General features: G+C 39.9%; 1 protein-coding gene across 1 annotated transcript in view; it reads right to left on the bottom strand.

The window, feature by feature from the left end:
* Positions 1-15,869, bottom strand: part of LOC140232225 (uncharacterized) — a 78,069-nt gene that overhangs the window by 17,774 nt on the left and 44,426 nt on the right. Inside the window, exons 17-30 of the mRNA XM_072312359.1 lie at positions 15,348-15,749; positions 14,560-14,682; positions 13,677-13,846; positions 13,021-13,189; positions 11,928-12,090; positions 11,285-11,532; positions 10,259-10,633; positions 9,224-9,667; positions 7,919-8,131; positions 6,975-7,059; positions 6,220-6,368; positions 5,179-5,415; positions 2,441-2,479; positions 1,257-1,616 (exon numbers count right to left, since the gene is read on the bottom strand). Of these exons, the coding sequence (XP_072168460.1) occupies positions 1,257-1,616; positions 2,441-2,479; positions 5,179-5,415; positions 6,220-6,368; positions 6,975-7,059; positions 7,919-8,131; positions 9,224-9,667; positions 10,259-10,633; positions 11,285-11,532; positions 11,928-12,090; positions 13,021-13,189; positions 13,677-13,846; positions 14,560-14,682; positions 15,348-15,749 (3,177 nt within the window). The remainder of the gene's footprint in view (positions 1-1,256; positions 1,617-2,440; positions 2,480-5,178; positions 5,416-6,219; positions 6,369-6,974; positions 7,060-7,918; positions 8,132-9,223; positions 9,668-10,258; positions 10,634-11,284; positions 11,533-11,927; positions 12,091-13,020; positions 13,190-13,676; positions 13,847-14,559; positions 14,683-15,347; positions 15,750-15,869) is intronic.

Genomic DNA, 15,869 nt, shown 5'->3' with positions numbered 1-15,869 from the left:
ATCATTTTGAATTCGCTGGGCTTAATTACTTTTTTGTTTGCATGAATTCTCAGGTATGCAATATCATGAAACTTAGTACCATTTCAGAAGGAAGTACAAGAAAAATATATGCCAGAGACCGCCATCATAAGCAGAAATTGACTGAGATGGCAGTCTTGCTGCTGGTATTATCCTCTAGCAGCATTATTAAAATCTTCAATTTTATAACGTTTATGATAACTATTGAAGTGACCGCCAGTATGACAGTAACGATTGATATGGCCGTGTCGTTTGTGTTTAAAGTGTTGGGTTGATGAAGATCTGGGCCCCGTTTCATAAAACTTGTTATCACTGACAAGTTGTCATAGTTGTTATAAGCTACTGAAATCATTGCATCTCATTGACTAAGAGCAAATTTGTCATAGAGATGTGGCAGTCGTCACTGATAACAAGTTTTATGAAACGGGACCCTGATGTCACAACAATCCAATTCAAAATTTGTATATTGATACTGTGACAGAGACAGAAAGTTTGGTAATGGGATCGGCGAGGAAAAGATATCCTGTCAGTTCTTTCATTAACAATTTTAGTTTTCATTTTAACTTTGCCTGTTCTTTTTTTTTCAGTCATGCTACCATTCAGCTGAAACTGAAATAATTATCAATTCAATTCAGTTCAAACTTCATTTTCACTTTTTCAACGGAATGTATAATGAAAAACGTGGCTCTGACATGTATTTCGTGGAATGATACACAGCTGGCAGAGGATAACATGTTCCTGTTTGTAGTCATTACAATATGAGGCTCAAACTTATGCAAACATATTTATACATTCTGCGAAAAGAAAGTGGAGGCAGCGACTCAAACGAATATGCTTGTAGTATGTGGGTACCTCGCAGGGAAGAGGAAAAGCTGGTGGTCTTCAAATGTCATCCTCACTTGAACGTTTCAGACATTTTATTTCTCGAATGAGGCTTTTTTTGGCGAAATCGTAAGATATTTTCAATGAAGCTTTAAAAGAGGGAGAAGTCTTTGATATCGGAGGATGTGACAGCTTGTTGAGTGAGATCAACGCAGCAAGTCTTGTAGAAAAGCCAGAGTGAAGTGGGTCGTTTATATTGTCATGAAAACTTTGAACAATGTTCCACCTGTTTCGTTGAATTAAGCGGAAAAAGTTTTGTCACTCACGGCTAATCCGCTTGCTTTGATTAATGAGAGAAAAAGCTGGCGTGAAGAAAAAGGGAAGAGACAATTTCTGCACAATTAGCAATCACTTACCAGACACAACTTGGTAACACACGCTCCCATTGTACTCCGGTGAGCACGACTCGTTAACTACCTGCCAATCATCGTCGACGTATGTCATCACGTGACAAGGGCCGGTCGAGGCGCCGCCGTTGCTACGAGACAGCAGCGTTTCGTTCTCCTCACTGTACACACCCTGTAGATTGATTCTGACACCGAACTCCGTAGCTCCGCCGCCGGACCAGAGGAGGTCTACGGTATCTCGAACGCGCCGTACGGGAAGGGTGTGGGATGCGGGTAAGGGTGGACATAATGTGGCTGGGTATGGAGATCCGGCGTGCTCGTGGAGCCAGAGGCATAGATTGCCTACACGAACACTCTCTTGTGGACATTCTAGAAACATGATTTGTATAAAAAAAAAAAAAAAAAGGCATCCACATTGCTGGAAAAATAAAATTCACAAAGATTAATGCGTTGAGCATAACGTCACATTAAATAATTATTCTTGTTGTTTTTGTATAATGGTCATTATGACTTGACCTCTTCAACTAACAGATGTTTGAAAAAAAAGGAGATCACTGCTATATTGCATTTCACCAAAGATTGTCTTTTTTTCAAAATATTTCACAAGAACAAGGCCAGTATTTTTCAGTCACAAAATCTTTTCCGGAAATATAAATGTTAGAGCATTGTCTCGCTCCTGAATAGCTCCATCATATTTTACGAAGAAACATGCTAATATCTGTATCAATATGAAATAATCAAGTGTATAACTGAGTATCTGAATCCCACGGAATTGTATTCCTTTTCTAACATCCATCTGTTAGTGGAGCCAAGATATTTTGGTATAAACATACTTGCCGATAAAGAAATGATTATTAGTACTTGAATCCATTTCATAAAGTATCTTTGCAAGCCACAAATTACGGTATAATGTAGCGAGATCAGTCTAACAACAACCAATCATCTCTTCTGTATGTTTTTGATAAGGTAGCTGCAGTGATCTTTACTTAGAATTTATAAAACCTCCAAGACGTTTTCCCCTGATATGCGGTTAAGTTACAAATATCAAACGGACTAACATACACTATTATGATTTCTTGATTTGTATTTTAAAATCAAAATTCTGATGTACCTCGAGAGTCGAGACCCTACATCATCAGAAAGAAATCGTTGTGCTCTTACAAAACAGAACAACTGCTGTTTTTTCACCGTACCTTCGGTTATCAAATCACCAATGCTCAGAATGACGCGATCTGTGTAGGAAAGATTGAGAGAAAAGACATTTGCTGAGTGGACGGTGATCGACGAACGGGCAATGGAAAAGAACAAGTTTGTGGAAATAAGGAAATGGAAATTCTCAAGCAGTAATTCATAAATAAAATCAATTGATAATCATGACTCATGCTAATGCGCTCATTTGTAATAGAATTTTGTTCCCACATTCATGGTAAGAAGTTTTTCCCCCAATACAAAGCCTCTATCATTCATAGTTATTATAAAATTTTATCTATCGTTTGATAACATAAAACCATGCAAGTATCCTACCATGACCACATTGAAATAATGATCGGATTTTGATTCTTTTTGAACAACATACCGTTAAATACGATAGTGCCAGAAGTTAAAAATCTGACGTGAATATAAAGAGTTAATTCGGAATGAAATGTGACAGTCATGTTCGCATTCATCGGCGTGATGGAAGTTGAAAAGATTTATTATTGTTCTATTAGATATAAATATATATATAATATTATATTGTTTGTCAAGGGCGTTTGTAAATTTGCACAATAGAAGGCTTACGATTGCATTGATTGATTTGGTTTCGTTTGTCTTCTTTCAAGATTTTTGTTTTATGAGAAACATTGATAAGACATTTCTCAAAATCCTTAATCTCTCAGGACGTTTCAAATGCACATTATTGAATTAGTCATTACTCTGTTTTCAAATTGATTATTTCGGTTTAAAAAGCATAGATACTGTAAGAAATACACGCATTGTGGGTTCATGTTTAGTATCTAAGTGATATAAAAAAACAACAACAAAACAGTTCAGAAGAACATAACAAAAAGACTTTGACATTAATTCATGTGTCAGATATTTCCAGAAGGAAAAGGAAAACCGAACACAGTTTCAAAATGTTGTTCGTGTAGTTTAAAGATTTATTTCTTCAGAAGTGGTTTTGTTTACACGACTAGACCTTTATTAGGACAGTAAGATGGTCATATCACTGGACAACAACGCGTATTTGTGTCTCTGTCTCTTCCTCTGCCTGACGACATTTTAGTAAGTGCGCCATTTGTGAGGTGACATGAATTTTGACAAAATCAAATTTTATCATTATCAATTGATGCACTACTACGAATATCACTTCATTAGATTAGTACTTCAACAAACCGAAAGCAGAAATAAGTAAATTCCAAAAAAAAAATCATTCAAAGTAGAAAAAAGGATAAATAAATAAAATCATTCCTGTTTCAAACTCCAAACTTTCGCTGCCTGGCTTCAGCCTCCCTCCGTCAATATTAATTAGATCGTCTGAGGTTATACAGGCGTGATGTGAAAACAACGACCACAGCCATATAGCCACTGGACGTCACACAATTCACACTCAAGTATCCTCTTTTATTTGCAATTTGTCCATCAAATTCTCAGAACTTCACATAGCAGAACATAATAGGACGGATTTCTATTGGGGTCAGCCTCTTTAAATGGCGTGACTGACAAGCGTGATAAATGCTTGACTTCAATCCAAATGACTCGTAAACTTTTGTCCAAGTTTGGTCCAAGAACAGAAGGGTTTGATCCAAGCCACGCCTATGAAAAGCGTGATCACACGTCAGTCAACTTAATGACTAGGCCATGATTCCCATTGAGTAATGCTCCAACAAGTAACAATAGAGTACACTTTAAGCTCCTCCCACGTGCACACGTGACACGCGTCGATCACTCCGCGATTCTATAGGTTGCCAAGACAATGGACTTGACCCTCTGAGCTGATTGACAGGTAGGGCTTCTTCTTCAGTGTATAGCTCAATTAAGCAATGATCCTATTTGAAAACTCCTTGATTGGTCTTACTCGTGGGTAAGAATACTGGTGTTACTATTGTTGACTGACAATGATCGATGATTACATTCTTTTCAGGGAAACAGTGAGATCGCTGAAGGATCAGTGTTCGTGAGATTACCTTAGCTGCCTGGCTGGTTCTCGAGTATAAATAAGGATCATCGAGGTTGTTCGGGATCATACTTTTTAGCGTCAGCTCTCTCTGCAACATCTCTCGTCACACAACTCAATACTCTCTAGTTACCATCATGACCTTGTTCAGCATCGATCATCTGGCTCAGAGTGACTGTAGGTCCAAACGTTCCAGTCCGATACTAGGAGCACAGGCAGAGTTCGGGATAGTGCCCCGTCCCCAGCTGCAGGCGGCGATGCCAATGTCACCCGCAGCAGACGGTCACCCGGTCAGTCCCATAAGCCCTTCAGAGAGCAACAGTTCCGAGGCCTCTTCCAGCGATGACGGCTCGACATCGGCGAAGAAGCCACCACATTCCTACATCGCCCTCATCGCCATGGCCATTCTCAACTCGCCCGAGAAGCGGCTGCTGCTGTGCGACATCTACGAGTACATCATGAAACGCTTCCCTTTCTTCAAGGACAACGAGCGCAGCTGGCGAAACAGCATACGCCACAACCTCTCGCTCAACGAGTGCTTCATCAAGGCGGGCCGCAGCGGCGACGGCAGAGGACACTTTTGGGCCATCCATCCCGCCAATGTCGACGACTTCGCCAGAGGAGACTACCGACGTCGTCAGGCGCGCCGCCGAGTTCGTGCATCGGGCATCTCACCATATGCCTACCCGATTGGTATCCCCAGTCCTCATCCCATGGGATACATGCCAATGGCCGCTTACCCTCAATTGGTCACCGGCTCTCACTTAGCTATGCTACCGGGACTTCCCCCATACAACTTCGCCGCGACACCGCACCATAGCGAAGCGACTCTTCTTGCAACCGCGGGCGTCACTTCCGTTCCCGTCGGCGGCCATGCGTTCATCCCAACACCAGCCATGCCTTCGAGACTGCCCACCACGGTTCCGAGCCCAGCATTCGTCCGGCCCGTGTCGTCCGTGCCGCCGCTCACCAGCTCCGCAGCCAGCTTCGACGCCGCCGCTCTTTGCAGCCTAGCTACTCACACAAGTTCACCGAGTCTGCATCCGAGACATGCCAAGACCACACTCAAGTCATCCGTTTTCCCAGTGACGTCACTGTGGAACCCTGTGGGTGTTAGTCCTCCTCCAGTTTAACTCTCAGATTCCAGAGCACCAAAAATTGACTCTTACTTCTTCACAGAACTTACTTCTTGTAGTGAAATTTCCTGAACTTCGATGGAATTGGTTTCCAGTGATGATATGCGACAATCATTTTCAGTATGTTTCACTTTGTTGTAAAACAACATTCTGTTCTGGAAATAAATTGTACTGTTTTCCAGGAGAATTCTTTGATTTCCTCGCATTTCATTTCTCATATATCAATGTTCAAAAATGTAAGTCGTGCGTGTGATCTCAGATGAGTGTGTATGAGTGTGTGTGTGTGCATGTGTGTGTTTAGCGGCTGTATGGCATTTACATCATGTCTCAGTATTCGTTTATATATTAACACGCGCACACACACACAAACACACACACAAATATCCATATGTGTATATGTACATATGATATATATATATATATATATATATATATATATATATATATATATATTTATATATATATATATATATTCATGTATCTATTTGTCTGTGTGCATTAGAAAGCAGAGATAAGAGATAAGATAATTGATTGAAAAAGACTTCCCAAAATATATGACAGAGTGTCCTGTCCTCATATTAACGCATCGCCCGAGTTAGTCTTTCCAAATTTTAAAGTAAAAAGAAAAAAAAAAAAGGTCATTTAACCCATCGAGTTTATTTGTCCTGAATTTCAGGCTCACCTTTTGCACCTTGTTTGCAGACGTATTGCCTCGCCTGCAGCGACGCGCACGCGATGTCGTGCCAGTTTGCGGACGAGAGCAGACTCTGTTGGTAGATCATCGTGCAGTCTTCCTGCTCGCCTCCGTTCGGCTGTGACATGTCCAGCGAACTGTTACGTGACGATGTGAGAGGGCACGAAGATTTTAATCCACAAAAATAATTATGCTGTTGACACTGTCCCGTATTCATTTCTTCTTCCCCAGGCCCGTAACCGGGATTTCATGGGAGGGTGCAGAATTAGAAAAAGTGGATTTATTCCGGGTATAATCAGCTGACAAGCAAAAAAAAAAAAAAAATTAACCCTCCCGTGCAATTTTTCGTTTCTCTTGCCACTTCCGTGTTTCGTCGGCTGACAAGCAAAAAAATAAAAAAAATAAAAATCTTCAAGCCCCCTTTCATTTTGTAAGAGGGGGGTCCTCGCTATTTTTTCTTTTATTTCTTTTATTTTGGGGGACTGCTAGTTGCAGGCCTGTTCCCCTCTATCTTTCAGTCTTCCTTGTCTTTATCTATCTATCTATCTATCTATCTGTCTATCTATAAAATTGTCTGTCTATCTTTTATCTATCTCTCCATCACTGTATTCACTTATGTCCTAGAAATCGACAGTTATTTGAGTAGTTGCAGTGTTTAAATTAGATCGATAGATCTACTGTATATCATATCAATATTACCATATCTTACACCCTTCAAACATGAAATTTCCTATCACACTTACTCTGCGTCAAAGAACCAATCAGCGTAGCTCAGCGGACTGCCGTCCATCCATCGGAATTGACCTTCCTTGGCCACATCGGTCAGACCTGAAAAAAAAAAAAACACATTAAAGCACGGATATAATCTATGAATTCATTTATCTTAAACCAACCCTTACCTAGGTGCCATGCAATTACTATTTCATCAATCCTTTAGCAACTGAATATTCCGTACACAGTGGCCTATTGTTACCAATGAAGTTACAGCAATATAGTAATCTCATTTCCATAACTTTCTAAATTATGCAAAATAGATCACTGCATGTTCATTTTGTCTATTATAAGTTATGTTTACTTGAAAGCCTATTGAGACTTTACCAAGAGACTTGTGTGTGGAAAGAATTCTAAAATACTTTTGTCGGCCTTGACCTCTTTCAAATTACGTAATTATTATATTCTGTATGAAAACAAATTTATAGTAAAGCACAAAACTATCATTAAAAAAAGCGTACGGGAGCTTTCGGACGTTTTAGGGAGTAATAGTAACTAGTAGGTTAATTAATTAATTTTGTGTGCATGTGTGTGGATATTTCAATTAGTTCTTCCCTTGCGTCTTTCCTACTACAGCTTACCACTGAATAATAACATTGGAGACAATAACACTTCCATGAATTGAAGAAAGGGGCAAGGTATAATGGTTTCATGCTTGTCTTAATGGAAGTTCTACAACAAGAGTCCTTAACCCGTTGAATACTACTTTCAATCATACTTGGGCAGATGTCTAAGGAAAGTCGGGGTTTTAGGAAAATCTGCTCGATGGGTTAAAGAGAGTAGATGTTAGAATAATTCATTTCGTACAATGAACATCAGAGAAGAACCCGAAAATTAAGCACAAGAAATTGCGTAAAAATATCGAAGGGTATCGGACTGCAAAGCAGCAGAATATAAGTGAATATGTGTTACTTGCCGATGTACGTCTTTTCGTCGTTTCCTGTAAACCAAGATGACGTCAGCATGAAGTGGATATAGCTCATTTCTACCGAATCCCTGATGCTCACGAGATGTGCGCCCTCTTCGTGGCATGCAAGAGAGGCATCGTTCCACCTGAGGGTACGGTTGAGTGAAGTGAAGCGGTAGCAGTTACCTCCGAATTCTTCCCAGCCATCGGGACACGTGTACTCTGCACGAATCAAAACGCAGGAATAAACTTGGCGAATTCTATAAAGCTCGTAAATAACATGTGAAACAATCCAGTGTATCACATGATAATGATGTCATAACAAGTCTACTTAAATCTACCTATTTTTTTTTAAACCAACATCAAACTAATAATTCTCACAAGCATTACTGTGACACACAGGAATCTTATGACTTGAGCAATCGGATAAATTGGGCTAATAGAAATCAATCTTTTCTACATTTCACTAGAACCTAGTAGTGCCAAAGATGTACAAACCTCTGTCGGTAATTGCCCGGATACGTCTCTGTCTAATTGGCAGATTTTGAAGGCTGCGCATTCAGATTTTATCGAAAGAAGGGAACTGTTCGCTTGCGTGAACTCTACATGTTGCCTTATATGCTAATCTTGACGCTGCTTGATGGGATTTACTAAGAGCGAGCACTCCAGAGCTATGACATAATAATAATGATGATGATAATAATAATAATAATAATAATAATAATAATAATAATAATAATAATAATAATAATAATAATAATGTCTTATTTACCCAGGGTAGCCTCTTCAGTGTTGCCACTGCTTTACCAGAGGGCCCTGCTATTATTATTACCCTAGCGTTGCCAGGTACCCATTTATACACCTGGGTAGAGAGGGACACAGTGGGTAAAAAGAACTTGTCCATGGACGTAAGCACTGGGCGGGATTCGAACTCTGGTCCTCCCATCGGGAGTCGGGAGTCTTGTCCACTATGCCACAGCGCCCCCATAATCATCATTGCCCGAGCAAAGTGCCGAGGGTAGCACAAAACAAAGTGGTCACATCTTTTCTGATGGCATTCATTTTTGTATTCTTCTTGTACAGTCTTATCGAATGTGTCGTGACTACCCATTGTAATTGATAAAAGCTTTACAATTTGTGGAATGACGCTACGAAGCACTGCAATGTAACTGAAATGAAAATAAGACATGCTTTAAAATAATGCTCATGTGGTGTTTCTAAAGAGCGTAGTTGGTACCCACACATCAAAGCAATGGTGACACATTCAAGAATATGATTGACATACATCATAATTCTTCAGTGCTCTTAGCAAACTTTTACCATTCGGAGACACCTCGATGTCCAGTTCGGTGTAGGACGAGCGATATTCGGCGTAAAACCCTTGGCCTTCGATACCGTCATCGTTCGATCTAAATTCGACGGCCGCGGTATTCGAGCTGCTCCTCACCGCACTTGGCGGCGGCATGGCATCGCAGAACCTCCCCAGTTTCGTCCTGTCAGGTCCCTTCGTTTCCCAACCGTCGATGATCTCGACGAAGTCGGAATCTCGGCAAGCGGTGTCTTCGACGTCGGACCAGACGCTGAAATTCAGGAAGGTGATGGTGACGAAGGAGCCCTCGGGGGTGCTGATGTACCACAAGCACTTGGAGTTTCCCTCGTAGGGGTACGGGTAGTTGACGGAGACGAAGACCGCAGACGGGAGGGTGCAGAATTCATCACCTGTGCAGGTGTCCCGGCCGAATCCACAGCCACCGATATCTGTAATATGATTGAAATCGGCACGCTTTATCGATTGCAATAATTGCATTCTCAATCAATGACATTATTTACCACTGACAACTGAGCGAGTAAATTACATACCCAAACGGAATGTGAACAGGTGTTCTTTGGTGTCGCCACCTAGGCCTACATTCATCTGTCGTTATTCTTCAAATATTTTTCACTACAGAGCTTTAAATCTGCGACACGCAGATGACGACGCTAAGTAGGCAAAAAAACGGTGTTCTGCGCATGCACGAGACAGGTGTTTCCATTGTCCTACCCGACGACTGCGTCGCCTTCGCGTTCGCGTCACACCACTAACAGTAGAATATTGTAGTAGTGGTGGTATTTGTATAAGTGGTATCACTATCATTAGTACAGTCGTCATATAGCGCCATTTTGCTCTTTCTCTCATACTGCTGTTTTACATGTCCTTGACAGTGCTAGACTTTTAGGAATTCATATCATTTTTTTTTCAAGTGAAGAGATTCAGTTCAATTTGCTTGAACTGAGTTGACGTCAATTGGTACAATACATTTGTTATGTGAACACTGAGCATGGGGATGCTGCTCTATTTCAGAAGGTTACCTGTGGTGCGGTAGGATGCGTTAAACCCCTGCGACATGCCCGCCAAACCCGTGTCCAGAGAAACGACCACGGTGGAGGAATTCGAGACGAAGAGGGGCGGAGCCTCGTGCCCGCACATCGACTCCTTCAGCGCGCCCTCATACGTCCACACTGACACCTCGTCCACACACTCTTCGTTGTTTGGGAACTGCATGATATCGAAGGAGGGGAATTGCAGCTCGACGAAGCGGCCTTTTCCCGCTGACACCTTCCACTGACAAGAGGTGAAGGGCGGAATGGCCGACGGGAAATTCCTAGTGCTGAAATAACCACTGGTGTCGTTAAACGTCTTATGGCCACTCCCACAAGCTTTGTTACAGTCAATTTGTTTACAATCTGTCATATGGCAGGATAACAGAAATTATGGCGATTATGACAATTATGAAAATTACGAAACGATAGTATTCATAGTGATAGTTTGCTTGTTTGTTTTAATTGCTTGTTTGTTCATTTCCATTTTTTTTTTCATTTCACATTAAAATTACACAGAAAACTTAAATCATACATGAATAATTAAAGATTACAAAATGAATGGATTGCCCATTTCATATTCATTATTAGAAGGATTCTGTTCTTTCATGGCGTCCAGTTGTAGTAAGGATATTGACACTTGTATGATATTGAAAACCATTATCTCGTCTGTAAATGCAATGGAACTGAAGCAAATATAACCAATAACAAACGAAATAATAATATCAGTGATGATGATAATGATGATGATAATAATAATGATAATAATAATAATAATAATAATAATAATAATAATAATAATAATAATAATAATAATAATATTAATAATAATAACATAATAACTATGGTAAGAAGAAGAAAAAGAAAAACTGAAGAAGAAAATGAGATGAGCAAAAAGCTGGATATAGAAAAAATAGAGATATAGATATATATAGATATGTGCGTGACATTGATATCATCAATAACAGCACTGTAGATTGCATAATAGAAATTCAAATGATTCGTTCGACCACTCACCGACCATGTCGTATTGAGCCTCAAAGCCCAGCTCGAAGGGCATGTCCACGGTCAGTTCGTCCATTCGCACCTCCAGCCGCATGGCGTTGGACTTACCGATGACCTCCACGTCTTCAATGTTGCCACAGTAACCCCCACGCTGATGAAAAGCGGTACGGTTGCCAAGGGAGATAACATCCTCTATGTCGAGAATATCGAGGCAGGCGATGTCATTGGTCATGCGCAGACTGAGCCAACTGATATGTAACCTTTTTTTATTGATGAAAGAGGCGCAATTCAATCAGACAAGTATTCCAAAGAAATGCAATCGCGTCGAGTTGTTACCATTTTCATGACGGAAATGTACCACTTAATTGACAGTACGTCTCGCTACAATTACCTTTATTTCGTACCCTACGTTTTTCAATGCCTTTGCTTGAATCTCTCCTTTCGGTGTATTACGTTTATCCTAAACTTTTTTTTTCTTCTACCATCTTTTTACGAACTTTCAACCTGGAATCTGCGCCAACGCCCCTTTTCCCCGAAACTAAATAACAATGGCGATACGACATTATACAAAAATAAGTTTCATGACATTGGAAATCTGAGTTGACTTCATATTAGAGTGTGGATGGCTGGATGCCCTACCCTACACCCGCCTCACCTGACGTTAAGTCCCTTTGGACCGTTGACATGGAAACGGCACGACGACAGCTGGTTGTACCACGGTGGGTAGCTCATCGCCTGCAAATGGCCGAACGGTGCTGACGTCACGTGATCGGCCACACCCTCTGACCAGCTACCATGGCAACGCAGATCGGCGAATTCTTTGGAACGCATAAATAGTTTTGCAGAGGAAGGAATTGAATGATTAAGACTCTCATGTTTTCAGTGGTCAGGTTTTCGTCAAAATATACAAGAAAATTGCAATAATTACTTGAAGTTTATAGCTTATCCACCACTCCCCATCTACTTTTCTCTTCCTTTCTTTTCCCAAAGTGTACCATGTTAAATAATGTCTGATGATGCCATCATACATTTCCCAAATGAAATTCAGTTTCTTATAATGTGAGTTAAAGAGGAAATCCACCCCAAAAAATGCATCAACTTTAAAAGAAGAAGAAAAATATTCCCGACAAAATGATACAAAAATGATAAAAATTGGATAAGAGATAGAAGATATGACATTTTGAAATTTCACATTTTTTCGGAAAACATTTCTTGACCAGTCGCTATGAATATTAAAATGAGCGAGTTGATGATGTCATACCTTTAAAATTTTTCATGTATGTTATATATGAAAAATTCGGAAAATAGTAATTTTTAGCTAATACAATTAAAGACATGTTCCTATACCAAGATAAATCAGAGTTAGCATTTGCTATTTTATATTTCGGGTGGTTTCAAGACAAGTTTTGTATTTACACACATTTCTGTAAATGAAATGAATAAGAAATTGTGAGAGCATGGCATCGTCAACTCGCTGATTTGAATACTCATAAGGACTGGTCAAGAAATTTTTTCCCCAAAATTGTGAAATTTCAAAATGTCATATCTTCCTTACTTCTTATCCCATTCTTGTCATTTTTGTATCATTCTGCAGGGAATATTTTTTCTATTTCGTTTGAGGTTTATTTATTTTTGGGGTGGATTTCCTCTTTAAAACAACTACAGAATATCTGTTGCTCTGTATCATACTAAAAAAGAGTTCACTTTCTAAAAGTGATGAACTATCAAAGTCGAGAAGTGAAACTAACCAACTTCACAGACAAATTTTGTCACAGTGCCACAGTCGTCAATAGTGTCAGTGAGGTCACTTGTGTTCCGTCTGATCGAGTGACAATTGCCGTCCTGGGAAGGCAGCGTGACGAGTACTTCCGGGTCGTCTCGGCTTATGAGTCTGACGTCATTAGCATCTGCTAATATCTGAGAAGGAAAAGAGACCATGTGCGATATTAACGCATCACTTACGAGCACCTCGTGTATCCTGTGTGTATGCTCGATGGGAAATTGCAATAGTTTATATACGTGTCATGCCCAAATCATAAAGATATCGTAGGCATTTAATATGTTTGATGAAATCTTTGATCAGTTAGTGTGCGACGAAATCACGTGTGACCCTTTAAGTAACACTGAAGTGTGCTTCCTGACGTAATGTGTACTTCATGGAACGTTAATTTCTAAACGCGGATCAACTTCATCTGATTTGCCAGAGTTTATCTTTACCCAAGTCCCTTAGTTGTCATGCTATTCTTACACCTGATGTTCAAATAACAGTGATTTGTTATTCTTTTTTTTTTGTAGATGTCCCTATCTGTCCGTCTGTCTGTTTGTTATTTCTGTTTATATCCACAAGATTGTTTGCGATGCAAAAAAAAAAACAACAACAAACAAAAACAAGACAATAGCTTACCTGCAATGTTACAAGGTCATCTATATTTGGGAAGTGGCCCAAGATTTCCGAGCACTGATTGGTTGCCTCGGACCACGTGAACGCATCCGAATCGATGACGTAGAAGCATGAATAGGCACTCTGGGTAATCGTTGAGTTTGTTGGCGTGGCGATGTTGTCGTAACATATATCTGCAACACCATTCAACAGAATATGCAACACAGTAAGAAAAATACATTTGTTAGTGATTGCAATTGATTTTTGTTTGTTTCAGCGAATCCATTGCTGATTAGAAACAAAGGAAAGCATGTTTCCAAATTCCCGTCTAAATTACTACGTCCAACATATCAAAAATAATATTTAAAAAATGACAAAAAATATATATATATACATTTATATATATATATATATATATATATATATATATATATACATTTATATATATATATATATATATATATATATATATATATATATATACATTTATATATATATATATATATATATATATATATATATATATATATATTCATATATATATAATCGTTAAGTTGAGAGACATGGAAAGGGTGATGGAGAAGATTTCATGCTTTCAAAGATACAATAAATTTGTCTAAAGAGAAATAGTATGAAACAAGAATCATGTCCATGGTGATGGATTACCCACTATTCTTTTCAATTAATAATTCCTCATACTCATATGCTTTTATTGAAAAAGGTAAACAGAAACTGAATGAAACTCAGAAAAGATATGAATAAAAAGAAAGCACACTGAATTACAGCAAGGCCTATCATAGCGTTGCTTTCTTCCTTAACCAAAATCCGAGAAGAAGCTTTTATCATAGTTCCAAATGAATTGAACTGAACTTATTACAATTTGTCTTACTTCGTCTTTAATACCGACCCATGCAATTGTGCTTCGTGGAGTCCAGCCTACTCCCGTGCGGGCATCTGCAATAATAGCCGCCTGGAACATTGGCGCAGTCGTTGGAGCACCCCGTCTCACTCCGCAGACACTCGTTCATATCTTCGTGTGAGAGAACGTGCCATCGAATAGATGATTAGGGCAGTTTGTCTTTCTTAATCATGGCTTGAAGAACTGATCAACGCGAGGTTGTCAAGTAGACTAGCGTATAAACACAATGCTCATCAAAAGATATCGTTGATGTAATTTAGTTATGGCTATACAGTCGATCTGAACGTATAGTGTCGCGTTCTCGATGTTTCGAGTATTTGATTTCTATGTGCGGGAATAGAGGTTTTCCCCATCATAACAAAAGACCATAATAGAATGAAGATTTCCATGACGCATATAGACACTGTTCTTAGAAGACGTCATTGATAAGGCAGCCGTGGTTTGCAGATTACATTATTTTTTTGTTTTTAGAAATGATTTTGAGTAGCTGCATTATTTTATATAGGTAGTATAATCAAAGGCCAGAATTGCACGCTATTGATGTGATTGTCTACTTGAAATAGTACGGCATTCTGTACTGCATAAAGACGTCATCATTCCACTTGGATTTTAAGGGTTTGAAGTAAGTTTCACTTCGCACCATAGAGAGTACGATGTTGTAGTAACAAGAAACCTTTAAATCAATTGTGAATAACACGACAAAATAATCTGCTTTATGGTCTACACATTGTTGCGGGTCTATTCGACATAATCTAAGAAATTCTCAGCAAACTTACCGAGTTCGCACAAGGTTCCGCGCAGTATGGTACTGTCACATTCGAATGGCATCCAGCGGAAGTTGGACATGCCGTCCACTGCGGCGCACAGCTCCACCCCCGACTTTTCGGGAGGGTCGACGAGAAAGTCCTGGTATATCATCGGCGTTCCGTCGTCCCAAACGAAAGGGACATCGTCTCCCGCCTTGGTGGCGCCGATGACCAGCTGCGTCTTGGCGAGAAAGACCAGGTCCTTTTGGCGGGAGAGCAGCTCCGCCGTCAACGCAGACGATTTGATCAGAGCGCGCGAACTCTCCTCGGAGAATATATCTTGGCACGCCGTTGCCTCGTTGCTGCTTACGGAGCTGTAGCAGTGGCCTGCGTGGAGGAAGGACCTCCCACGCCTGCAGACGTTACCGGTCCCTGAAGGAAGGAACGAAAGTATAGGTCTGGAAATGGTGTTGTTTGATACTCATCATCTTGTCGCTGGACAAATTTCAAATACCTTTCGTTATTTTGTATTTGCTTTTTAAAGTTTGATCC

Source organism: Diadema setosum, chromosome 8 (genome assembly GCF_964275005.1).
Source record: "Diadema setosum chromosome 8, eeDiaSeto1, whole genome shotgun sequence".
NCBI classification, from domain to species: domain Eukaryota; kingdom Metazoa; phylum Echinodermata; class Echinoidea; order Diadematoida; family Diadematidae; genus Diadema; species Diadema setosum.
Note: the sequence above shows the minus strand (reverse complement) of the source record. Positions and strands in the feature narration are given on the sequence as shown.